The 27,764-nt window shown below is 37.1% G+C and overlaps 1 protein-coding gene across 1 annotated transcript; it reads left to right on the top strand.

The window, feature by feature from the left end:
- The first annotated feature begins 43 nt into the window (after positions 1–43).
- On the top strand, positions 44–27,222 carry POLB (DNA polymerase beta). The gene is made up of 14 exons (XM_032329065.1): positions 44–274; positions 614–671; positions 3,667–3,733; positions 7,109–7,183; positions 7,777–7,835; positions 9,902–9,951; positions 12,053–12,104; positions 13,785–13,839; positions 13,943–14,015; positions 18,559–18,629; positions 19,398–19,484; positions 25,144–25,208; positions 25,707–25,846; positions 26,981–27,222. Exons 1-14 carry the CDS (start codon positions 214–216, stop codon positions 27,073–27,075), a joined length of 1,008 nt encoding a protein of 335 aa, XP_032184956.1. The 5' UTR covers positions 44–213; the 3' UTR covers positions 27,076–27,222.
- The last annotated feature ends 542 nt before the right edge of the window (positions 27,223–27,764 follow it).

Here is a 27,764-nt window from a genome sequence, read left to right as displayed (position 1 = left end):
CGCCCCCCGGCACGCCCCGAGCGCGTGACGTCACCCCGCGCGCCGTGCGCCGCGCCTCCTGTCAGAGGCGGCCATTGTTCAGTGGGTCTGGCTGGCTTTGCCGGGGCCAGGCTGGTCCTGCCCCCCTCTCCAAGTGCCGGCCCCTCCTTAAAGCTGGGAGAGGGGGCCAGTCCCCGGCTCTGAGCCCTCTGCGGTCCTCGGGTGCGAGCCACCATGAGCAAACGGAAGGCGCCGCAGGAGACGCTCAACGGGGGAATCACCGACATGCTCACAGGTTAGCACCGGGCCGGGCGCCTCTGGCTTTCTTCTCCTTTCTTCCCACTTCATTGCCTTCCCCTGCTTCTCACCCGTCCCTTCAGCCCTGTGGATGGGGTCGGCCGGCTGCGGCGGGTAGTCTTCCGTGCGGGTCTTCCTTCGGCGCCCATTGCTGGCGGCTGAATGTCAGTCCGGCGGGGGATTCCTGTGTCACCATTTGGGCTGTCTTTGGCCTGGCCCGTGTACAAGCGGGGGTTCACTGTCTCCTACAAAGGTGCTAGATCCCCTTCTGGAAAACTCAGCTCTCGTTGGTTTACTCGCGGTTCTTGTTCACCCCAGGCTCTTGTTGCCTTTGCAGAACTCGCAAACTTCGAGAAGAACGTGAACCAGGCAATCCACAAGTACAATGCTTACAGGTGGGACGGCGCAGCGTTCTTGGGTAGCCCGAGTCCTCGGACGTGTGGCAGTTAACGGGGCCGAGGGGTTAGGGGGTATTTGGACCACACGCAAGAGGAGAAAAAAGCAAGGACTGAGGGTATTGACTCTCTGGTGGTACCTTACTGCAATATTTCAGGGTTAATTTGGGCAGAACAATGTAGGGTCATTTCTGATGAGTTCCCAGTTCTGACTGAAAATGGGCGTAGCTGATGTGTGTTTTTCCCATGATCAAATATGAATTGCTGATCATACAGTTTGATTTTAAGCCACAATGAAAGACAGCGGATGAGGTCTGTGCTGTGAAATAGATGTGATTCAAGGAATCCTATCCCCATCTGTTTGGTGTTTGGCTGATCCTAGGATCCGCTCCTTTTCCAACTCACCAGCGCCCTCATGGTAGGCACGACTCCCACTACCAGTTACTTGTGCCCTCAGCCTACAGACATGTCTAAGTCCCTCAGCTCTTGATAGCAAAAACAAAGCAGTCTTAACTTCCCTCTGCCCTCTAGCTAGCTCCTGTCTGTTTCCTCCACTTTACAGTTAAACTGCTTGAATTATCTGTCTTGCTTCGGTTTCCTCAGCCCTAGTCGTTCATTATCTCACTGTGGTATAATTTCCATCCTGCCATTCTTCTGAAAATGCTCTCACCTACATCTCACCTTATTGGACTCTCATTAGCATTTACCATTAGCTCGTTCCATTCAAGTCTTACTCTTGAATCCCGTGATGACACTCATATCTGTTTTTTGACCTCTTACATCTTCCTTTCAATGTTGGTAGTTCCTGGAAGTCTGCCCTTAGTCCCATTTTTTCCCCCCTGGTTTTCATAGTTTCCTTGGCAATCTTAACCGTTCTTGGCTTTGGATACTGGTTATGTCATTGACTCCAAATCTGTATCTCATTGGGCTTTTCTCAAGATTTTTAGGCCACTGTTACCTTTATCTTAATCTTTTCAAAATTGAGCTCAACTCTCCCCTTCCCTTCCATTCAACATAATTAAAAACTGATTATGCTCCTTTCTTTATCTGTCTTGACTGCCTGTTTAAAGTAATTGTACTCTTCATCCACGCATTTGATTTAGAAATAAGAGAGTCAACTCTGTATTCTATTTAAGTTCAGAGAGGAGGTATTTCATTTGAAGGAAATTGTCAGGGGATAAGTGAAAGGAAGAACAGTCTAGACAAAGGAAACAAAATGTGCCAAAAGGCATTGAGACCTGAAGGAGTATAATATTTTCCTGGAAATCAGTAATTCACTTTGCCTGAGTGGGAAATAAGTCTGGAAAAGCAGGTGTTGTCTACATGTACCTGATTATACATTTCTCTTAATTTTGGTCAAAGTATTCTTTTGAAAATAGTTATCTGATCCTGTCATTCTTCCATATCAGATAACTAAATGTTTCCTTTTTACCATAGTAAACCCCAAATGCATTGTGGCATCCAGAAAACCTTGCTGCTTTAATTCTTCTTTCCTTCAGGCTTTGCCTCATGATACCATTTGTCTGGAACTACTTGTCTTTACTGAAACAATTCCCTCAACAAACTGCCCTCAACCTACTTTTCCAGACTCATCAATGGTAATATGCTAATAGAGAAGTTGAAATCTAAATTTAAAGGTTTATATATATTAGAACAGACTACCCAGTATTTATACTTGAGACTTAGATGTGCCCTGGCTTTTGTCAGCATCACTGCTAAACTACATTTAGCGTGGAAATTATAGACAGGAGACCATCAGTGAGCTCCCAGGGTGTGCCCAGTGTGTCACCAGATTACTGAACTGGATGTGTGTGGAGATGGGCAAGAATCAGGTCAGTGCTTTATGTGGTACAGAAATGAGAGCAATGAAAGAAAAGAACATAAGTATTAGGACGCAGGGGAGTGCAATTGCAGTTTTAAGCCATGAATTTAAAAACAGCCATCCAGGGGCGCCTGGGTGGCTCAGTGGGTTAAAGCCTCTGCCTTCGCCTCAGCTCATGATCCCAGGGTCCTGGGATCGAGCCCCGCATTGGGCTCTCTGCTCAGCAAGGAGCCTGCTTCCCCTTCTCTCTCTGCCTGCCTCTCTGCCTACTTGTGATCTCTGTGAAATAAATAAATAAAATATTTTTTAAAAAATAAAAACAGCCATCCAGGGGCAGCTGGGTGGCGCAGTCAGTTGAGCGTCTGACTCTTGGTTTCTGCTCAGATTCTGGTCTTGGTCATGGGATCAAGCCCTGCTTAGGGCTCCAAGCTTAGAGGGGCGTCTGCTTGGGATTCTCTCTTGTCCCCTGCCCCTCTCCATACGCTGCTCTCTCTCTGTCTCTTGCTCTCTCTCCCCTCTCTAAAATAAAGAACTAAATCTTAAAAAACACCATCCTTAAGCCAGTTTGGCATCCAGTAGTCCAAATACCACTAGGTGGCACATTTTTATGAGAGTTAGGAACACTCTGAAAACTAGCTTCAGGGCGCCTGGGTGGCTTAGTGGGTTGAGGCCTCTGCCTTCGGCTCAGGTCATGATCTCAGGATCCCAGGATCCCAGGATCCTGGGATCGAGCCCGCATCGGGCTCTCTGCTCAGCAGGGAGCCTGCTTCCCCTCCTCTCTCTCTGCCTGCCTCTCTGCCTACTTGTAATTGTCTGTCAAATAAATAAATAAATAAATAAACCTTTTTAATAAATAAATAAACAAATAAATGAATAAACAAATAAATAAATAAAACTAGCTTCATCCCAAAAAGGAAAGGCTACTGGTTTGCTGAATCTTCCTGGTTTTAAACATACAGGTAAAGTTATGTTATCCTCACATGTGAGGATTTTCAAGATACTTCTGAAAGTTGTGCAAGTGTCTGCCAGCTCCCCTTGAGTTTTTTTAAGTTTGACACAAATGTGGAAAATTAGTGATCGTGATAAAAATTGAAGCTGCGTATTTGCTCATGTGTATTCTAGTTTAAGAAAAATTAAGACCTCACTAGATTTCTTTTTTTATTCTCTTTATAGAAAAGCAGCATCTGTGATAGCGAAGTACCCACACAAAATAAAGAGTGGAGCAGAAGCTAAGAAATTGGTAAGTTTAGTGAGCAAGGTGATGGAAGAGTTCACACATGGACGAATTTGGTGGATTCCCACAAAACTCAATTTGCCTCTCTGAAGCTGCTTGGACTCACACAGGCAGATTTCACCACTCCTGTTTTCACCACACCTACCGCTGGGAAGGGTATGATTGAAATTTGCTTTAAGTATATGTAATTATAATTTTTTTCTATATCTTGGCATATATACATATACTCACATTCAATTTCAGCTTGAGTGTTAGTCCTCAGGAACTGTATAGTGACAGAATGGTATTGGCATGTCTGGTCTCTAGCTTTCTTTTTCTGATCCTCAGATGTAGGAATTTATGTGAGTTAATGAGACTTGGTGTTCCCAAAGAAATCTTACCTACTAATCACATAATTAAGCCCCTTTATATATTACTGCATGTAACCTCTTCTTTGTAATTTTCTTAAAGCCCTATATGCTGTGTCACAGTGTCACGGTTCCTAGAGGGTCACATGTCTTGGTAATTTACATTAATATTGCTAAGAATATCCTAGAAAAGCCTGTCTATTGATAGATTATTCTCTTTCATCTAAATCTCACTGAAAGATTCTAAGTTTCTCAAAATCGTGGATTGTGTCTTATTTATCTTTTGTTAAACATGTCAAACATATGTGGCTTTTGATTAGTGTAGGTCCTGATAGTTACTGCTTTCTTCTGTTTTTCTTTATCCATTTGTGTTCACAAATGGGTGTGTATATATACTTCAGAGTATGAACCCTAAATATCCTTGTATTTTCACCTTTCAGGAACTTAAAATTACCATAAATCTTGTTCATTTTATGATTGAGTGACAGGTTATCCACATTAATCATGTGTCACATCTTCATCTTGAATTTATTACTCGATGCTAACCATGCCCTGGTATATAGGTTTTAAATCCTGTGTGCTATAAACAGTTCTCAACATCAGTATATCCTCCCCAAGTAGACTAGCCAATGAAGATATAAATATATTGGATTTTAATTCTGAGTTTCTGTCTTGTGTCACCAGATTACTGAGCTTGGTGAACTCATGCGTTATTAACCTCCAGAGCCACTTCTGCTTCCATTCTGTTCTCCTTTTATCAGTAATTGGATTTTCTTTTTGTGTTAAGTGCAGGTAGCATACACACTCACTAGATTCAAACTTTTACAAGCTCTGATGCACTTTATGCAAATCTGAGCCTATGGTATATCCCTAAAAAGAACACAAACATCCAAAATTCCCTTTGCACAACACTGTACTTAATATGAAAATCTCATCATTATTCCTTTCTACTATTTTATTAAGAATCACTGACCTACTCTTTGGCACATGAGAGTGCTTTTCAATAATTCTAGAAATCTGATATTTCTGAAATGAGTGCGTTTTAATCTTTAATGTTAGGTTATAGAAAATAGCCTGGGCCTAAATTGCTTTAGGTATGTATCTTCTGATATAGGAAATGAGATACCTGAGCAGTTTTTATTTTCTTCTCGATTTTTCTTGCTAAGTCTTGTTTATTTCTGTCTGATAATTGCTATTTTTAGAACTTGAATATGCATTAAGTAGTCTTGGAACACTTAAACATTAAATAAATCAAAAATATAGAAGGGTGAACTTAGGGCTAAGAGATAGTAGGACATATTGATGCATTTGAACATTTAGAGAGGGTCAACACCACCAAGAATGAACCCTAATGTAAACTTTGATGATGATATTTCAGTGTACGTTCATCAGTTATACCAAATGTAGCACTCTGGTGGGAAATGTTGATAATTGACTAGGCTGTGCCGTTTGTGGGGGCTGTGGGTATATGGGAACTGTGTACTTGTGGTCAATTTTGCTGTGAACCTGTAACTCCTCTAAAAAAGCCCTTATTTAAAGGAGAAGAATAAAAATTAAAAGGAAATAAAAAGTCAAAAACATGAAAAAGAGTTCAACTTCACTAATAATCAGAGTTGCAAATTAAAACAAGATGCTGTATGGTGCGATCAAAGTATCAAATATTACACAGTATGGATAAAGATGTGGAAAAAGACATTCAGTTACTAATGATGGAAATCTTGGTTATTTCTAGCTTTGCTGAAGGATAATCTAGCAGAATGTTGGCAAGATGTATATGTCCTTTGTCCTAGCAATTCCACTTTATCTTGAGGAATTTATTTTGAGGAAACTAGTAGAGATATATGTATATAAGGGTTCATTAGTTCATAATTTTTGAGCACCAATATGCCAAGGTGCTGGGGGTAAACCAGTAAAAACAGGATCTCTGCTCTTATAGGGCCTATATTCTGGAGCAGTGCTGTCCATTAATGGTAACCATGAGTGACATTTGGCCAGTGAGCTCTTGAAGTGTGGTTAAAGGGACTGATGAATGATCTTTTTTAATTTTAATAATGTAAACTTAAAGTGTCCCGTGAGGTGGCTGTGCAGTTCTAGAGCAGTATTCTCAAAGTGCCCTACCTAGACGGTAGCAGCATCACCTGGGAACTTGTTAGAAATGCAGCCTATTGGGGCACTTCGCTGACTGGTCAGTAGAGCATGTGATTCTTGATTTCAGGGTCATGAGTTCAAGCCCCACGCTGGGTATAGAGTTTACCTTAAATAAATAAATAAGTAAGTAAATAAATGCAACCTATTAAGCCAGAAATTCTAGGCATTCTGTGTTTTAACACATCCCAAGGTGAGGACAGTGCAAAAGCTTAAAACCTCTGCTCTAGAGGAAATTCATGATATTGTTATATTAGAACTTGTAAACTATCTAAATGTCTCTGGTAGTAGGGTATGTGTTAAGTAAATTATGGTATAGTCATACAATGATATACCACGCAGCCATTAAAGATATTGAAGTTGTATTTATATACTGATACGGAAGTTTGTGATGTATTTTAAGTTAAAAAAATGTACTTTACAAAGCAGAATGATTCTATTTTTGTAAGAAAAATAAAATATGTATATATACAAATATATATGTACATGTACATATAACTCTGCTTACGTATATAAGCAGAAAAGAAGTGTATGTAGCAGATGTTAGGTGATGAGATTATAGTTTATTTTAATTTTCAGGGCAATGAAATTAACAAATGATTTATATTTTTTCTATATGCAACTTTTTTCTAATTTTTCTACAACAAAAATTAATTTTTTAAAAAGTCATTTAGAATTGTTTTATTAGGGCTTCTCTTTTGTCATCATTTAAAAGATTTTGTTGGGAGAATATGTATTTTCACCATAGTTCAATTTTCTGTGTCCTTTGTTTTAAAACTGGTTATGTGACTATCATTTTTTTTTATCATTTCTTATTTTTTACCTTATCTTTGAGTGATTTGGTAAGCATTCTATTTATGTAAATTTTATATTTTTAATTTTCTATTAGCCTGGAGTAGGAACAAAGATTGCTGAAAAGATTGATGAATTTTTAGCAACTGGAAAATTGCGTAAGCTGGAAAAGGTAAAGTTTTAACTTGTTTGCTTATTCAATGATAGTGTCTGCCTTTATAGCAGCTATCATGTAGCATCATTGCAGGGTGACATGTTATTTACCTGGTGAGACTAGGAGGGAAAAGAAGAGTGGAGTTTATGGCTTTAAGTGTTCTATTTAAAAAACTTTGAATATTGTTCCTGTAAAATACTTAGTTATTTTATGTGGCATTTTAGAGATTGTTAACGTCTTTGCTAGAATTAGCACCTTATATTCAGTATCATTCAGAAGGTAAATTATAAGCTTTGATAAGACATTGTTATATTTTAGAATTTCTATTCTTAAACTCTCTGAAGCATTTTTATGGTTTTATTTCATCCTGATAATAATTATACTACTTAGAGTCTTTTATAAATAAGCATTTTTAAAGTATGGGATAAGGTAGAGATGAGACATCTTCATCTGCTTTGTTACTTATCTAGAACCATTGATGTTTATCCAGGCAAATATAAATGGCTCTTCAGGTCTCTTAAGCAGACTTAAGAGTACATTTCCAATAAGATCATTTAAGTCCTCAAAGCATTCCTAAATCATTACTAGACTTTTTTTTTTTTTTCTTAAAGATTCGGCAGGATGACACGAGTTCATCTATCAATTTTCTGACTCGAGTTAGTGGCATCGGGTAAGAAACATTTTCTAAGCAGACACAGTAGTTGGGTTGGTTTTATTTTTTTTATGTGAGCTGAAATAAGTACATGCTATTTCTCTTCAAGACCTGTACCTTTTCTTTGTCTTTGTCCTTGTCCTTGACCATATAGTTCACTCTTCCATATCTTATGTGTCTGAGGCTGGTCTTTCTGGTGCTACCTCTACTTGAAAAGCCCATTCAAGGCAAATGTTACCTCCTTCATAAAACCAGTTTGATTCCCCAGCCAGAAATAATCTCCTTCTGAACTCCACTAACACATATAGCTTCTCACTCCCTGCAGATTATGCCTCTTTTGCCTTGCTGAGCATGACATTTATCTTAAGCATTTAAACTGTTTTTTCATAGCGCCTAACATAGTGCCTTATAATTTTAGAACAAGCACCCAAGCATTTTTTTTAATGAAGGAATCTTTATCTTAAAATTGAGTTACCACCAAAGCGGGCTTCTTGGAGACTTCTTGACAACATAAAGATTAACATTCAAACATTAAGGCTGTGGGGCACCTGCCAGATACAGTCAGTGGAGCATGCGACTCTTGATCTTGGGGTTGTAAGTTTGAGCCCCACATTGGGTGTAGAGATTACTTAAAAAATAAAATCTTAGGAAAAAACCACTATAAGGTTATAATACCTTACTTAAGTCTCATCTTTATGGAATGAGGCAGTCTTTTTTTTTTTTTTTTTTTTTTTTTTAAGATTTTATGTATTCATTTGAGAGAGACATACAGAGAGAGAGGGAACACAAGCAGGGGGTGTGGGAGAGGGAGAAGCAGGCTTCCCGCTGAGCCTGGAGCCCAATGTGGGGTTTGACCCCAGGACCCACCCCAGGATCATGACCTGAGCTGAAGGCAGATGCTCTGAAGGTAGAGCCACCCAGGCGCCCCGAGGCAGTCTTTTAGATATGTGGTGATTTTTCATTTAAATGGCAACATTTTGATGAAAGTTATTCTAAAATATACTAAATTTTTAAACTTTGTATACTGAAAATGAGCATGACTCCTTAGGGACTTAAGGCCATTCTAAAGTGTTAGAAGTTGTTTCAGAGAGCCTCTGTATTATTATCCTTCTTTTCTAGCAAGAACACTGAATACAGAAAGTGGGATAACTGGCAGAGTCAGAATTAGAACCCGTATTTGCTGACTTCTAATTTAGTTCTACTTCTTTTGTGCCACACTGCCTTTCTGCTATGAGTATCTGCTTTTGTATCACAGTTTCTGTACAAAGATACTTTGCCATTAAAATTTCAGTTTAGGGGAGCTGGGTGGCTCAGTCGTTAAGCATCTGCCTTCGGCTCAGGTCATTATCCCAGGGTCCTGGGATTGAGTCCCGCATTGGGCTCCCTGCTTGGTGGGGAGCCTGCTTCTCCATCTCACACTCCCCCTGCTTGTGTTCCCTCTCTTGCTGTCTCTCCCTCTCTCTCTCTCTCCCCAATAAATAAATAAATAAATAAATACATACATACTTAAAGATAAATAAATAAATAAAAATAAAATTTCGGTTTAAATACCATTTCACAGGCCTTCCCTTGCTACCCAGTCCAAAGTAGGACCCATCCACTCTGTCACATTACCCTATTTTAATTCATTTACCTGATTTTTTGTGTTTGTTTATATACCTGTTTATTTTTTTCTCTCTACTCACTGCAATGTAAGTAAGTAAGACCAAGGCACTTATTCATCTTATTTCTGCTGTATTTTCAATGCCTAGAAGAGTTTCTGGCCCATAACAGGCCCTCAGTTAAACTTACTTGAATGGGTGATCTGTTTTCCTGTGTGTATGTCTGTTTTATGAATAAAGTACATGTACATTATAACACCTAAATGCTTAGATTTCTTTTTCATGTCCAGGTTTATGGTTGTCTTCCTAAATTGAGGCTTCAAGAATTCTTTTTGGATAAAGTCACCAAAATAACCACAACACTTTAGCAGGTCTTGTTTAGCTCCATAGTAACTCTTTGACAAGAGAAGACAGTATTAATATTGAGTTTCATTGATATTGAGTTTCACTTGATATTGAGATAATGCTTTTCTTTCATTGTAGTCCATCTGCTGCAAGGAAGTTTGTAGATGAAGGAATTAAAACATTAGAAGGTGAGTATGTATAATAGGTCATCAATTCCAAGTCAGATATGCTCCTGAAGGATGGTTAATGCTCTAGCAAACTAGAACTTGAGAAACCTTTTCTCAACTAATAAGAAAGGATGCTAAGATTTTCTTTTTAACTCTACAGTAGAGAATAGGTATAAAGTTTAGTTTTTATTCCTGTGTTTAACATGTTTATGTTTATAACTTAGAAGAAAATCAAGAAAAGCAAGAAGTGGCTTCTTGGTTTAGAATGATTTCATTTGCAGATTTTTAGATTTGAATGGCATTCGTTTCTCCAATAAAATTTTGGACAACAGAATCCTACACATTGAGCCTAAAGGCCAAGTGATTCATATTGAGAAAGATTCTGTAAGAGGCTTGCAATTTTTATTAAAGGAATTTTTGCTTTCAAAAAAGTAATAAAAGTAGAGTCTAAGTCAAGAAATTATAAAACCTTTTCCTTAAACCTAGCAATCTTTTGAATATAAGTTATTTCTTCATACTTTTAAGGGTATACTATAGATGGAGATAGAAATAGAGATTTGTTGCAGTATGTCTGTGACATGTGGGGTTTATTTGTGAATTCAGTTATTTGTACCCAAATGGTTAAGTGGATGGATTCTAGGGACTGATCTGGGTTTGAATCCATTCTCCACCACACTTGATTAGAATGGATGACTAGGATGCTTTGGTTTCTTAGCTACAAAATGCTATCACAATTTCTGCCTCACATGGCTTAATGCAGTAATGTATGAAAAGCACTTAGTGGACAATGGTTGGTACCTAGTAAGTACTTACAAATAGTAACTGACCCTTAAGATGCATGATTAATTAGTAATACTTAAAGTTAAGAATTTGTGTGAGTCCTATAAGAGAGAATGAGCTCTATACTGTGTTTGTGTCTCCAAAAGGGTTTGTGCTTTTCTGCCTGTGGCATATTTGGTTTATCTGAGTGAAATACTGGCCAAAGGGGTCAAGAATTTGTTTCCCAAAAGTTGCATACCTTGGAAGTGTCAGAGATCTGCTGTAATATTTTTTACATTATTTAACAATTCATGGATACATAATATAACCATCAACATCTATGCCATTATTTCCATTGAATTTTTAGTGTTTACTGTGTACATACAGCTCTGAGAAATATTAATTGCTCCATGTATCATAAAGATGCTTATTTCTCTCCATTTTATATCTCCAGAGAGAATTTATGTTTGTGAGTATGTAAAGGTGACCACAGATGGGAGTTGTTTTGGGAGCATACAGGCTACTCCCATACTCGTGCCCAGTAAAGGAACATCCAAGTGGAATTAAGTAAATTTTGTTTATTTATTTGTAAAGATTTATATTTTTATTTATTTGAGAGAGAACGAGAGGTAGTAAGTGCACATAAGCGGGGGAGGGGCACATGCAGAGGGAGAGAAGCAGATCCCTACTGAGCACAGAGCCCCAAATGGGGCTTCATCTCAGCACCCTAAGACCATGACCTGAGCTGAAAGCAAGAATTGGGGGCTTAACCGACTGAGCCATACAGGCATCCTTAAGTTACTTTTAGATTTAAGATATGATGTTATGATATGACGGTTTTTAAATAATGAAAATAATACCTCTCCTTTCAACAGAATTTTAAGCACAGTGACTGCACAAGTTATTACTCAATAAATACTAATCGAATGAAGGAGTGAATGAACAGCCGATGGGCAATATAAATACTTATTCATAAAACATTCAAAAGTTGTGGTTGCTACTGCTGCTGTCGCTGTAAGTTAGCAATGTGAGCTCTTATAAGGCTGCCTTTTACTATAGTTAGTGTAGTATGGTATGATCCTGGTATGTTTTATCTATTATTCTGTTTAACTATAATTGAAATTTTGATTCAGTAAGTAAAATGATCATGAAATCAACTGTTCAATTTTAACTACATTGATTTGAAGAACATTTTATCTAGTTCTTAATATCTGAATTTTTTCTTTTCTTTTTTTTCTTATCTTTTCAAAGTCATTTCAGCGTATTTTCCTAGTAGTCCTTTGTAAAAAGAATCACAAAATTAAGCGACTTCTTCCCAAAAATATTTAAATTAGCACCTTAACTTTATGTGTCTTCTGTACAGATCTCAGAAAAAATGAAGAAAAGTTGAACCATCATCAACGAATTGGGTTGAAGTAAGATAGCAAATTTTCTTTTGACACCTGAAACGTAATAGAATTTCTTATAGCCATTCTTCCATACACCACAATAATTCTTCAAATTTAACTAAACACGACCTTTTCTCTATTCAGGAATGCTAAGATTTGTTGCGGACTTTGATAGATAATATGCCTGTTTTCACACGTTTTGTTATTACCTTCTGTTTGTTTTCTTGTTTTGAATGTTTCCCTCATTCTCTTGACTTCAGTGAAGAACTTCCTCTTAAAGCATGTAGGGCTGAGTACATCAGTCATTCAGCGGGTGTTTATTTTGTGCTTAAACATTGTGGAAAGCACTGCATTAGGTCCAGGGTAAGGAAATAAACAGGGCCAGTAAAGCTCTTAAGAAGTTTAGTCTCTCCCCAAGAAGCTAGGACATGAACATGGAATGCTAAATTAAAAACAGAAAAAGAGAAAAAAAACCCAAACATCTAAATAACAGTGTGGGAATAACTAGTAGGAATGTTGTACCTCAGCATGCATCTATAATTATCTCATGTGCTGGATACCATCTGGAACCCCTTTTCTAACTGATTTTTTTCTAATGCATCGTACATAAACATGTACCTTAAACTTAAGACACTGCTCTTCCAAGACTTGGAGCCAGTAGGGGACCAGGATGTTCTCACTGTTCTTGTGTTTATGTAATAGAGATCTTCTGAAGAACTGGTTGTTGTGAGAATGACTTTTGATCCAGTGCTTTATCACTTTAGTTATTTCATACTGAGATTTTTACAACAGCCTTATTGAAATATTCATATATCATACGATTCACCCATTTAATGTGTACAGTTCCATGGTTTTTAGTACATTCATAGAGCTGTACAACCATTACTGAAGTTGATTTTACAACATCTTTGTTTATCCCAAAAAGGCCATATCTGTTGGCCTTCACTCCCCATTTCTCCCCAGCTGCCCTTCTCTGTCCTGGTCTGCTTCTGACAACCCACTAATGTACTTTTTATCAATGTAGATTTGCCTTTTCTGGACATTTCATATAAATGAAATCATACAATATATAGTCTTTTGACTGGCTTCTTTCACTTAGCCTAATGTTATCTGGATAATGTTTTAAAATAAAATTTTGCAGGATATAAGAGCAATAAACTGTAAGCCCTTGACTTGCCAGTAGGGAGCAGACTAATTTGGAAACATACTAATTTAAATATATTTATTTACTCTTGGTATATGAAGGTGAAGTTTACTGAAAACAAGTTTAGATGAAGTATCTGGAATATCAAAAAGGATGGCATTTAAATATTTTGGTTTAAGTTAAGAAATAAACCTATTCCCATCCCTCAGTTTTACTGTTATCTTCTTACTGAACTTCAGTCTTGATTTTTTTTTTTTTTAAAGATTTTATTTATTTATTTGACAGACAGAGATCACAGGTAGGCAGAGAGGCAGGCACAGAGAGAGGAGGAAGCAGGCCCCCCGCCAAGCAGAGAGCCCGATGTGGGGCTCGATCCCAGGACACTGAAATTATGACCTGAGCCAAAGACAGAGGCTTAAACCTCTGAGCCACCCAGGCGCCCCTTCAGTCTTGATTTTTGAATGATCTGCTGGTATAAAGGCACGTCATATAGTAGGCAATTTACTTTTTAAGAAGATTTAAATTTCACAAAAATCTTTTGTCTACTTATTCTGTCTTTATAGATATTTTGAGGACTTTGAGAAAAGAATTCCTCGGGAAGAGATGTTACAAATGCAAGTAAGAGTGTGCTAAATTTAAATTGTATTCTCTGATTAGAATTGAGAATGTCACTTGGTGAAAAGCCATTTTTAGAATACTGACTTAATTTTTTTTCTATTAGGATATTGTACTAAATGAAGTTAAAAAAGTGGATTCTGAATACATTGCTACAGTCTGTGGCAGTTTCAGAAGAGGTAACATACTTCTTAATCTTAGGTTATTCATGCCGTGATGTTAAAATTGCCTAATGTGTACCAAAAAATGGATCAAAGAGATGTAATTTGTGTTACTTCAGTAGCGTATTAGTTAAGTTTATTTGTCTATAGATAGGAATATGTATTAGAAATGAAAGGAAATTCATCCTGATTTTATTATAGGATATTTTAATGACTAGTTTCAATAAATTTTATAGAATAATTTTATGTATATTAAAATCCAAGAGTGACTATCTGGCTAGATGCTAGTGAGCTGTGGGTAGGTGGTGGGGTGTTTTGTGGGGTTTTTTTACTTCTTTTATTTTCTGAGTTTTCTATAATGGATCTAAAAATAATGTCACTGAAACACGAGTTCCAAACCAGTTCTCTCAACAACCAGGTCCTTCGGAAGATATCCTTTTCATATGTAAATACAAGCTAAGTGAGAACCAAGGGAACCCTGGTTTCTTACTGGCTCAAAATTTGGAAGGGTAAAATAATTTTAAAATATTAACTTTAAAAATTGAAATACAAAAACTTGATTTAAAACTTTTGGCATAGATATCTGACTGAATCTCTGGCCACCTTTGGAGTTTCAGTTAGGCAGTAGATGATGAGCGATCCCAAATTCCCGGGGTAGCTGCTGTAAGAATCTGGAGTTAGGGAGAAAAAGTGCTAAATCCATAATTGCTGATAAGTAGAAAGAATGTTGAACTGGGGCCTAAGGAATTGGGTCCTGAGGCCAAATCTACTGTCACTGTAGATTGACGCTCTCTCTCCACATCATCCTGTTTTTCATATTTGCAAAAGAGAGGATTAAAGTTAACCAGTTGTCAAGTCTTTCTGTGCATCAGAAGTACCTAGAAAGTTTAAAAAAAAATACACATTGTTATATCCTGCTGCAAACCTACTAAATAAGAATCTTCTTAGGGTGGGCCTTGGAATCTAAATTTTGCAAAACACAGACTTGGATATACAGCAAGCCAAAAGCATGCTCAGTTGAAGATGACTGCCTTTCTGGATTCCCATATTTCTGTTTTATTTTTACTTTTATTATTTTGTTATTATCATTTTTACTTTTATTATTATGTTATTACTTTATTATTACTTTTATTATTTATTATTATATGGTTGCATGTTTTAATATAAAAAAGGTATACACTAAGAATCTGCCTTTTCCCCTGTCCTAGTTCATTCTCCCCACTCCCTCCCACCACTGTCCTATGAATGATCACTTTCTTGTGTGTTCTTTCAGTGGTTTTACATGTAAACATAAATAAATGTGAATATACATTGTTTTTTCCCATTTTAAATTTTTATTTATTTAAAAAATTTTTATTATTCAAGTATAGTTGACACGTAGTGTTACATTAGTTTCAGGCATACAGCATAGGGATAACAATTCTTTACACTACACCGTGCCCACCACAATAAATGTAGTTACCATCCGTCATCATACAATGTTAATGTGATATTGTGTTAACTATGATGTACTTTTCATCCCCATGACTTACTTATTTTATGATTGGAAGTGTGTATTTCCTAATCCCCTTCACCTATTTTATCCATTCCCCTCCTACCCCCACCTCTGGCAACTACTAGTTCTCTGTATGTGTAAGCCAGTTTCTGTTTTGTTTATATTTGGTTTGTTTTTTAGGTTCCACAGATAAGTGAGTCATGTGGTATTTTTGTTTCTCTGTCAGACTTCTTTCACTTAGCATAATACCTTCTAGGTCCCTCCCATGTTGTCACAAATGACAAGATCTCATCCCTTTTTACGGCTGAGTAATACTTCATTGTAAATTTGTAGCACATCTTCTTTATCCAGTGCATATACATTCTTGTTGTCCTCTTCCCCCTTTCTTTCACAAAAGTAACATAATATATACACAGTACTGTACCTTATTTCTTTCACTTAAAAATACCTCTTGGAGATCTTTCCACATCAGTATGTAGAGAGCATCCTTATTATTTTTTATAGCTACATAACATTTGGTTATGTGGATGTTCCATACTTTCTTTATCTGTTCTTTTGTTAATAGATTCTTGGATTATTTTCCCTTTTTTGCTAAATAATTGTTTGCTTTTTAAATGGATAGAGTAATACATTTTTGGTGATAGGTAGATGGTAAAAGACACAACTTTTAAGAGAAAGAAATGAAAAGAAGACAAAAATTTTTTTTCTTAAAATAGCTTCCATGAATGTGCTGGAATCAGTACACATTGAATCTAGTCTTCTTTATGTTGAAATATCTGGTTAAACGTTATTGATGTATAAGATGGTGGTCTAGAGACACTGCCATGACTTTGGTGACCAAAAACATGTTTTACTTATATGTAAGTGACGAATCACTAAATTCTACTCCTGAAACTAAAACTACACTTTATGTTAACTAACTTGAATTTATTTATTTATTTTAAGGATTTTATATATTTATTTGACAGACACAGCGAGAGAGGGAACACAAGCAGGGGGAGTGGGAGAGGAAGAAGCCAGTTCCCACTCAGGGAACCTGATGCAGGGCTTGATCCCAGGACCCGGGATCATGATCTGAGCCAAAGGCAGACGCTTAACAACTGAGCCACACAGGCACCCCAGCTAACTTGAATTAAGTAAAATCTTGGAAGGAAAAAAAAAATGCTTTGCATGTATTGTACTTCTAAAAATACAAAGAAAGGAAATAGTATTATTTTATCCAGCTGTGTGGCAGGTCCTATTCTAAATGCTTTCACATATGTTTTTAGTTGCACAATGACCTATAGAATGGTTTTTACTAGTTTATAGACAGAAAAACTGAGACCTAGAGGAATATATAGTACTTATTTGCAGTGTTGAAAAAAAATTTAAAGTGAAAAAAATCTATTTAAATGGAGACAAAATTTCATAGTATTATAATAAAAGGAAGTATAAACAATTTTATATAATCTTCCTAAAGTTATGTGATTGTAGAGTGGGGGATCAGATCAAAAATCTGTCATTATAAAATGCTATATTCTTTTTTTGTAAGATTTTATTTATTTATTTGGGATAGAGCTAGGGGCAGAGGGAGAGGGAGAACAGACTCCCCACTAAGCAGGGAGCTTGATGTGGGGCTCCATTCCAGGACCCTGAGATCATGACCAGAATTGAAAGTAGATGCTTAACTGACTGAACCACTCAGGTGTCCCTCAAATACTATATTCTTATCCATGATACCATAATAGTAATTTTTTACCAGTATTCATTAAATGAATTCAGTCATAAGAATTGAAATGGATTTTCTAATTAATCTTCACAGAGTTAGGACATATTGTTTAATTTGAGGTATATATATATATATATATATATATATATAGTGTTCATAGGTGTATTTTTTAAAAAGCGTTTTAAATTTATATTTTATTATATTATTATATTTAATGTTATTTAAATGTTTATATTTAATATTTAAATATTATATAATAAAACTAAATGTTAAATCCAAGTATAATATAGAGTTATTTTCAGGTGTACAATTTAATGATTCAACAATTCCATACACTTCTCAGACCTCATCATGATTCCCTTCACCTATTTCACCCATCCCCACCTACCCACATCCTCTCTAGCAACCACTAGTTTGTTCCCTATATTTAAGAATCTGGTTTTTGACTTTGTCTGTCTTGCTTCTTAAGTTCCGCGTAAGAGTGAAATCATATGGTATTTGTCTTTCTGTGGCTGACTTATTTCAGTTAGCATAATACACTCTACATTCACCCATGTTGTTGCCGATGGTAAGATTCATTGTTTTTTTAATGGCTGGGTAATATGCTGTTGTGTGTATATATACCACATCTTCTTTATCCATTCATCTATCCATGGATAGATGGTCACCTGTTTTGGCTATTGTAAATCATGCTGCAATAAACATAGGAATGCATGTATCTTTTTGAATTAGTGTTTTTATTTTATTTGGGTAAATATGGAGTAGTGGAATTCTAGGATCATATGGTAGTTCTATTTTTAATTTTGGGGGGAACCTCCATACTGTATTCCAGAGTGGCTGCAGCAGTTTGCATTCTCACCAACAGCACAGGAAGGGCTCTCCTTTCTCTATAGCCTCATCACCAACACCTGTTGGTTCTAGTGTTGTTGATATTAGCTGTTCTGACAGGTGTAAGGTGGTAGCTCATTGTGGTTTTAATTTGCATTTTCATGATGATGAGCATTTTTTCATGTGTCTGTTGGCCATTTGAATGTCATCTTTGCAAGAATGTTGTTTTTAAATGTTTTAATCCGTTATTGAGTAATTATTTAGGTGCATTTTTAATACATTTAGCAATTGTATATAATGCATGTCTAATGTCAATTACTGTTATTATCCCAGATTCTTCTGTTGACATCAATATACCTGAATAGTTGGACAGGAAATTGAAGTCTTGTAACTAATTGTGAATATGAAGTACAATGAAAAAGAAAGTTAGGCTATAAGAAGTAAGGCTTCTCAATGTGACATCACTTTGGCTCCGTTTGCCTGATAGATTTTTGTGGAGAGAATTCCATTCATATGTTTTATGATCATAGGCGCAGAGTCCAGTGGTGACATGGACGTTCTTCTGACCCATCCAAGCTTTACCTCTGAATCAACCAAACAGGTACCACAGAATTTATAATCAAATGTGCCAAGTGTTACACAGCAGTGAATATCATTTTCAAAATGATAATTGGATATTTTCGAATGAATTGTTGTTTTAATCTTTCTGAAAAGTCAATGTAAGTGCTTTGTACTGACTGAATTTTATAAAAGGCAAAGGGATATACACCACTGTATATTCTTGTGGTTGACAGGATATACACCACTGGATATCCTTGACAGGATATACAGGATATACACCACTGGATATCCCTGGGGATATACAGTGGTGTTCTACAAGGAATGGAGGGAGTAGTCTGATTTTGGAAAAACAAAATGAAATTTAGTAAAACATTGCCAGAAGTATTTATTGTCTTTCATGGATATTTTAGAAATATCCAGTATAATATTCAGGTTTTCATTAAGGGGATATTTTTCTATTAAACAATATTATATTAAGAAACTTTATTCCTATTTAAAAACCCATGCAGGCAAAACATTTTTGATTTTAGAATATATACCTTTTAAAGATGAAGCAGCTAACTTTTTGATTTAATGACACAGATAAACACAGATGATGTGTATTTGGGGGTATCATGATATTGGTGAAGAATGATGGTTCCTAAAAAGATGTTTCATTTGATAAGTGAATTTTGTGTTAGGAGAAAAAAGTACTTAGAGGGAAACTAGGCATTTCTCCATAGATAATCAGAAAACTCCTGTTAAAAATGTTTTCTTGGTATAAAAGAGTAATTGCTTTTTTTCTTGTTTCCTATTTATGTTTCTACAGCCAAAGCTGTTACATCGTGTTGTGGAGCAATTACAGAAGGTCCATTTTATTACAGATACTCTGTCAAAAGGTGAAACAAAGTTCATGGTAAGTACTCTTTTGAGTTAACACTTCTGGGAAAAAAAACCCTTGGAAACTGGTCAGTACCTATTCTGAGTATGTGACCTCACCACATCTTAGCGTTACAGTCAATAAATAGCATATCCATGAGAATTTATAGAAAGAAGACTTAACAGGATGCTAATCTCAGAATATTTTAGTAAAGAATTTTGCTTTAAATGCCCCACTTTGTAAATAATCTGTGCCATTGGAATACATAATTAGGCATAATCTACTTCTTTTTAAAATTTCTGTAAGTGACTTTGATGCATCATAAGTTTTCCTTAAAATAGCAAATGTTCTCATATTCTCTGACTCAGAATTCTTTAGTACACAAGGTTAGAAGTGTCTGAAGAATGTTAATCTATTACAACACCAAAGAAAGAAAAGAAATCGGGGTGTGTGATACAGACAAGTTCTGTGGCACGGTAAGCAGAGGAGTTAATAGGAGGGGATGCTCGCCGAGATTTTCCCAGTGACACCCGTCATGATGAACTGTTAAAATCCTGTAATCTTCCTAGGAGATAAAGCTTTGAAGAGTCAAGACAAATGCCAAATGCATTTAAAAAGGTTAATAAATGTCCCTGCATGAAAACTGACAGGAAGGCAAATGGCAATCTAGGACTATGGTTAACAGTTACCTTTCTTCTACCACTCCCTGAAATTCATACTTTGAGTCCCCATTTTCCCAAGTTCTTTGCGTGAAATGGAAAGAGACTGTGCCTTGGGGGAGCGGACATGCTAATATTAGCCTGAGTCTTACTGCATGGATTTGACAGTGCTTTTGGCTTAAAAGTAGAAGATGGTTGATATAGATGATTGAAATATCGTGTCTTTCAGAAAGTAGAATATAGTGCCTGCCAGGGGCCTATAGGGAAGGGGAAGAGGGAGTTACTCTGTAACAGATACAAAGTTTCAGTTGGGGAGGATGAAAAGTTCTGGAGGCTGATGCTGGTGGTAGTTGCACAACAACGTGAATATACTTAACGCTGCAGAACCGCACACTTAAACATGGTTAAAATGGCAGACTTTATGTTGTGTATATTTATGAGACACCCAAAAAATGATGTCATTAAATTCAGTATGGTGATTTTAATTGGCTGTGAAACTGTATCGCCCAAGTTGACCACATTTTATAACGTTTTCAAAAGAACTTTGGGAAAAGTAAAAATAAAAATTCTAGTCAGTCTTTGGGAATCAAATCTATGAACTGTTCTCCCAAATCTATCAGATTCAGAGCTTTTACTCTATGCCCAGAAATAGACACATGAGATGCTTGTTGTTGTTTAAACTCTAAAGATTTTAATTAATTAATTAATTTATTTGACACACAGAGAGAGAGCACAGCAGGGGGAGAGGCAGGCAGAGGCAGAGGGAGAAGCAGGCTCCCCGCCAAGTAGGGAGCCCGATGTGGGGCTCGATCCCAAGACCCTGGGATCATGACCTGAGCTGAAGGCAGAGGCTTAACAACTGAGCCACCCAGGCGCCCTTAGACACAGGAGATGTTATTCAAAATAGGGTTGATATATGTTCTAGGAGTATCCCTTTTAAACTGAGATTGATTTTATCAATTCTTAAAATGAATGTGCACAAATTTTACATTTAAAGAACACTCAGATAAAATCCTAAAAATAACACATGCTAGACAAGTTGAAAAAATTTTTTCATTGTTAACAAAGTGTCCTGGTATGCCTGAGCATATTCTGGGTACCCTTTCTGCCCCAACTGTCTACCTCCAATAGTCATCTCTGCGAAAGGCCCTCAGTCTTCGTACTGGAGAAGCCCATCAGCTCTTTCCAGAGTCAACGACCAGGAAGGTAATTATGCGATGTGGTAGCAGAAGCTTTTTTTTTTTTTTTTTTTTTTTTTTGCAGTTTGAATAGTATTGTGCTGTGCTCAAAGAGAGATCCAGAAGAAACACAGAGGCTAATAACCCAGAGGTATATTAGCCTTACACACAGCAGAGGCTATTAATCCAGCTAGCAAGAATACAAAGAAACATTGCAAGCTGGTGGCCTGCATATAAGCTGAAAGGGAAAGGTGGGTAACCATGTGAATGTGAACATGCAGAGTCGCTGGCAGTGGTGGAATGGGCTTATTTCAGTAGTAGCTGCTCAGTGTAGCAGAGAAGACCTTTGTCTCACAGTCAGATTCCAGTGACTGCTGCAACCAGGCTGATGCAGCCCTTACTGTGTGTGTGACGCTTGAAAGACTAGGGCCACTCACCAGTCCTAGGACAGGGCTAGACTTGGGGAAACCTTTGCACTCTCTGGCCTTCCCAATCCCTTTCGTATTCCTAGCAGCACACAGACAGCTATTGCCAGAAAGAGAATCCCTCACATCTATTTCCAGAAGAAAGCAGGTTAAAAAAATAGAAAGCAGTTTTTGTTTTTGATTTGACAATTGAGCAAGGTAACTTGACAGTTAGAGCTGGAAACTAAGGCCTTTGTGTTGTGATGCCGGAATCCATCTCAGTGGATGGATGGCTTTAATCCATCTCAGTGGATGGATGGCTTTCGTATAAAGTTCAGGTACTGAACGTGTGGCTCATATAGTCTCTGAAGCTTAAAAAATGCCGTGTTTGAGCCTGCAGTTTTGACATTTATAATTAGTATTTGTTGGGGTGAGGAGCAGTCCAGATTTGCTCTCAAATCAATTTATTGTAGAAGCAATAAGAGATGATTTATATCTAGTTGCAGAGGAAAGGGTGTGTGTTGCATTATGAAGGAATAAACTTGGATATGGAAGCTATCAAATCTTTCTCTGTCTCCATTACTAATTAATTGTATGATGTTAGGCAAGTTGCTTTGCTTCTGTAAGGCCTTAATAAATTCATCTAAAATGATACACTTCTCCTGTGTCAAGGGACTATTATGCAGATCAAATTAAGTAATATACATGGAAACTTGAAAGGGTTTGTACATGTATCTTCATATGACTGGATCCCCAAAGAATTGTACAGTGCCATGCTAATATAATACAATATAATATAATGTAGATGTAATATTTGTTTGGAAGCAGATCCATGAAAGCGACTGGTAAGGAGTAAATTGGGAAACAAAAAGAGGGTCAGAAAGTGAGGGAGAATGGAGGTGTGGAAGAACAAGACAGGGAGAATGAGCACCAGTGGGATGAGGAGGTGTGTTCGGCTAGTTCATCAACTATGTATTAAGCATCTCTTAACGTCCCCAGCACTATTCTAGGAGCTTGGGATGTACCAGTGAATTTCAACTGAATTTATATTTGGGGGTTTGAGAAGGGACTGGTAGTTAACAATGAACATAATAAATAAGTAAATTGCATGTTAGGTTAAGATAACAAGTACTATTTTTAAAAGAGGAAGAGCAGGGTTTGTGTAGATGGATGTGCAGGAAACCCATTGACTAGGATGGCTGGAAACCGCCTATATGAGGGGCGGAGCCTTGGAGAAGGACTCGAGGTCAGAGAGTTAGCCTGTCAGGGAAGCGTGGCAGGAGTCAGAGCATTGATGAGGGGGTGAGATTATTAGCAAAGATAGCCCAAGAAGCTGGGATCTCTGTTTCTGAAAGGAAATTGGCCACACAGTGAATTCAGCTTACAAGGTGGAATAAACCTGGGCGCCTGGCTGGCTCAGTCAGTGGACCATGGGACTCTTGATCTTGGGGTTGTGAGTTCAAACCCCATGTTGGGCATAGAGATTACAAAAAACAGAAATATAGAGTGGAATAAACCATTCTTATTCTATATCCACTTGATTTCAAAACCTCTTGTTAACGTAACTATTGACTGTTGTTTAAAACATGACCATTCGGGGCACCTGGGTGGCTCAGTGGGTTAAAGCCTCTGCTTTCGGGTCAGGTCATGATTCAGGGGTGGTGGGATTGAGCCCTGCATCAGGTCCTGGGAGAGAGCCCCGCATCGGGCTCTCTGCTCCGCGGGGAGCCTGCTTCCTTCTCCCTCTCTCTGCCTGCCTCTCTGCATACGTGTGATCTCTGTCAAATAAATAAATAAAATCTTAAAAAACAAAAAAAACCCATGACCATTCATGTGTTTTTCAAGTACTCTTCAAAACATGAATTCCTGTAAACTAATAGTCTCCAAACCTCAGGAAAGCCAGGGTTAATGCTTCAGATACTCTTGTAAAGTCATGATTTTAGGTAATTGAGTTATCCTTCCTATGAATAAAATAGCTTTTGGAAGGAGAATAAAATTTTCCTCTGCATTTAGATGCCTGTTTTCCTCATATATGGTGAGTACCTTTCAGATTTTAGCATTTTGTGCAAGTTTGGCTCGGGATGATTTTCTGTGAAATATCTATCTACAGTAAGGATTCAAGGGACAATAGAAGATCCCTTGACTACCCTGGGGCAACAAAAGGGGCTTTATTTCAGACGCTCTGCATGAAGCTACTCAATTGAAATGCCAAACAACACTAATCCACTCAATCTAATAAAGAATTTACAATAATACAGAGGAATTCCTTAACATTAACACTTCAGAAAAAGTGCAGGAAATAAAATGAGCCTTTAGGAAAGGAACAAAGCCATTAGACAAAATCCTATTACTGATGTGACAAACGGCAAGATCATTGCCTGTGGCACTCGAACATCCATATCCGCAAGGTAATACCTCATGGTAATTCCAGATGGAAAGCATTTCTGATCCATTTGAAGGTTGAGTTGGAACTTGTTAATGCCTAAGAAGGTAGGTTTCATATTTTGAAGATAAACAGGTTTCATTTAATCTCTCAGCCATAGCAACTGCTAAAGAAAATACCCATTTTAGATTCTAGGTTTTAATTTTTCTATGTTACTAAGTGAAAAAGTATAGTGTTTAGTGATCTGTGTACTAAGTTGACTATTCTTTAGGACCAGAAGCCTGTCACATGTGTGCTTTTCTTTGAGTGTGGCATTTGAAACTTTTTTAATTGGAAGTTTCTGATATTTATGGCTCTTTTTATATATTTATGGGTTGCTCCCCAGTCCAGAATTTTGGCCCATTTTTCTGTAAAAGGAAAAAGATTACTAAATAGACCTTGATAACGTTTGTTTGAAAACTGTAGAAGTATAATGAAAACTCACCTGTAGAGAAGAAAGAAAATGATCCTGTAATTTTCTTATCCTTTACAGTTTTCCTATTTTTCATCTGTCTTTTCTGTTTCTGGGAGATTTCCTCAATTTTAAACTCTTCTACTTCTGCTCTCCTACTTTTAATTTTGATTTAAACCTTTTTCTTAAGTGTTCTTTTTTTGTAATATTCTGACCTTCATGTATGGAATATTTTCTTTTATCTTGGAATATTACTAATAGCTGATTGTCCTCCCTCCATCATCATTGTTTCTTCCAGGTTGCTTTTCTGTTTGTTTTGGTCTGTGTCTTTCATGTGTGATGCTTTCCCTGATTAGCTCTTGTTTGGAATCACACAAAGACCAAACCCTCATACCTAGAATCCTTGCCTGCTGTTTCCTGTAGTTCTTCAATTACCACAAAGTACAAGAGGAAGGTGGTGACAAGACATACTGCATAGAAAAGCCACTAAGTTAAAAGTGCCCAGGAGTCTAAAACTGCTTGCATTCAAAGCAAAAACCTCACATTTAACAACATTCGATTAAAGTTAAGCCTGAAGTTTAAAAACGTCTTTTAAGCATTCTTTGAAATATCCATTTTAGGGTGTTTGCCAGCTTCCCAGTAAAAATGATGAAAAGGAGTATCCACACAGGAGAATTGATATAAGGTATTACTCGAAATTTGTTGCTGACCTATTAATTTTTCCCTTTTTCCTTGTCCTCTGTGTATCTTGGAATTCACCTAAATGTCTAGAACCCCCTTTCATTCTGAAATGCTGTATGTTTGTGGTATAGACAATGCTTAGCCTGAAAATATGCAAAGAATAATGACTGTCTACAGAATATCATCTATTTTCTCTAGATTTGTATCTCATCGTGATGCCTTCCACAGCTCAAAAGTAGTTAACTACGGGCAAGTTAGTTGTAATACATGCTCCTGCTTTTCTTTTCCCCACACGTCTTGCAGGACATAGTTTACTGAAAGCTAGACTAACTGCGAGCTTGGAGTAATTTCAACAGTCTACCTGATGATAGTCTCCTCCCTAGGTTATTAGACCACATAGACTTATTGTAGGTGTTTTGTGCCTTATTGATTATAAGAGTCCTATTTTTGCCAAATTCAAAATGTGTGGTGAGAGATTTATTTGTTTATCTATTTATTTTAGGTTGATACCCAAGGATCAGTATTACTGCGGTGTTCTCTATTTCACCGGGAGTGATATTTTCAATAAGAATATGAGAGCTCATGCCCTAGAAAAGGGCTTCACAATCAATGAGTACACAATCCGTCCCTTGGGAGTCACTGGTGGGTATTTGTGTCTGCATTAGAGATAATCCTGGTCATCTTGAGAGAAAGTTATTTTCAAGGCTACTTTGGTTTAGCAGCTTTGGTTTCTCTCAAAAGCCTTTAAGTAATTCTGCCAGTTAATTGTAGTTTCTTTGTATTGTGAGTCCCTCAGGCAACAAAAGGGTCTTTAAATCCATACATGCTCTCAGGCCCTCAATTGGAAGCTTTGATGGCAAGAGTTCTTTCTAGCTCTATTAGACTGAATTAATGATGGTCAGTAAAAAAATCTTATTAGTCTAAAGTGGTTTTTTTTGTTTGTTTGTTTTTCATGTATCTCCAAGACTTCTGAAGAACCTAGGTATCATTGCTTTTAGTGCCAGGACAAACCTGGTAGCTTCAGCCGCATGCCTTCCAAAGTTTAGGAGTTAGGGCACCTGGCTGTCTCAGTCAGTAGTAAGCATGTGACTCTTGATCTCTGGGTCATGAGTTCAAGCTCATGACAGAGTTTACTTAAAAATTTTTTTAAAAATAAAAAAAGTTTAAAGAGTAAGAATTGCTTAATCTATGCTTTTTAACATTTCACAGTGTACTGTGTTTGTTTATTATTCTCTACTAGGAAAATAAAGATTTTGTCATTTTGTCCTGAAAGTATAAAATAGGGCTTTCTTCCCGGGTAGATGAAGGCAGTGGTTCTTACATGTAAATATGTGTGCGCGCCTCATGGGCACCTCATTAAATGCAGAAGCTAATTGGAGGGGGGCCCAAGATTCTGCATTTTGAGTTACAAAGGAAACTAACTAGAGTATTTCCTGTGATCCGCGGTGACTATGGTGGAGATCCGGCAGAGAGGAAAATTGTGGATTAGGATCACTTCAGTGGCCCCAGTTGGGATATTCACGTTCCTTTTATAGTACTGGTAATCTGTGTGACAGAGCTTGAACACAAGCTCGTGGGCGAGGATGGGGGGAGAGGGAGGTCAATATCGTGGTTCAGTGGCTTTAGTTAGTTTAATCTAGTTTAGTTAGTTTAGTGGTTTTAGTTACCATTTTCTTTTCCTTCTGAAAGTGAGTCCCCATTCAGCTGTCGTCCCTAAACCTTCATAACTAAATTCCAAAACCAGTTTGTAAGTTTCTTTTCTCGCTGTACTTGCAGGAGTTGCTGGAGAGCCTCTGCCAGTGGATAGCGAGAAAGACATCTTTGACTACATCCAGTGGAAATACCGAGAACCCAAGGATCGGAGTGAATGAGGCCTGTCCTCAGGCCAGCTCAGCTCAGCAGGATTCTTAATTTATTTCTTAACCTTTGCTATGTAAGGGTCTTTGGTGTTTTTAAATGATTGTTTCTTCTTCATACCTTAGCTTGCATTGTAGTCAATAAAGCCGCTCATACTATTATCAGATGTTCTTATTATTTTATTAGCAAATAAGTTTTATTTTATTAGCAAATAACACATCACGTATGTTCATGATCACACTTTACTAAGGATTTACTAGAGAGAAAAGATGAGATGTTAGCAATGTTCAATGGGAATTTTTATTTTCTCATTTTCTGCCCTTCTGCTGTAAACCACATTACCCTATTACTTTTCCTCCCATTTATTACAGATTAGTCAGTGACTGGGCATGAACTGGACGATGATTCAGTATTCTTTAGAAATTAGTGACCTTCATAATTTAATTTTTTTCTTGGGTTGTCTTGGACCCCATATTCAATTTTGTCATATATACTTAAAAACCTAAGACTAGTTGTGTGGTTTATCTCTTAAATGAAATCTAAAAGTGGTTGTAATTCATGAGAAAAAAGCTTCCCTAAGCAAAACCACTTATAATATGCACCCATATGTACAAAATATGGCCTGAATCTTCAACTTCAAACAGAATTTTCCCTTATTTGCCCTAGTTTTCCTCCAAGGTAATTTTTAAGTTCAAATGGTCAA

The sequence above is a fragment of the Mustela erminea genome, chromosome 21 (genome assembly GCF_009829155.1).
Source record: "Mustela erminea isolate mMusErm1 chromosome 21, mMusErm1.Pri, whole genome shotgun sequence".
Lineage (NCBI taxonomy): Eukaryota > Metazoa > Chordata > Mammalia > Carnivora > Mustelidae > Mustela > Mustela erminea.
This window is presented reverse-complemented; position numbering and strand designations above follow the sequence as displayed.

Coding starts and splice junctions, on each gene's coding strand:
- POLB (XM_032329065.1), top strand. CDS start 214: ATGAGCAAACGGAAGGCGCCGCAGGAGACGCTCAACGGGGGAATCACC. Junction 14,016..18,558: donor CTGTGGCAGTTTCAGAAGAG/GTAACATACTTC, acceptor TTATGATCATAG/GCGCAGAGTCCAGTGGTGAC. Junction 25,209..25,706: donor CACAGGAGAATTGATATAAG/GTATTACTCGAA, acceptor TATTTATTTTAG/GTTGATACCCAAGGATCAGT.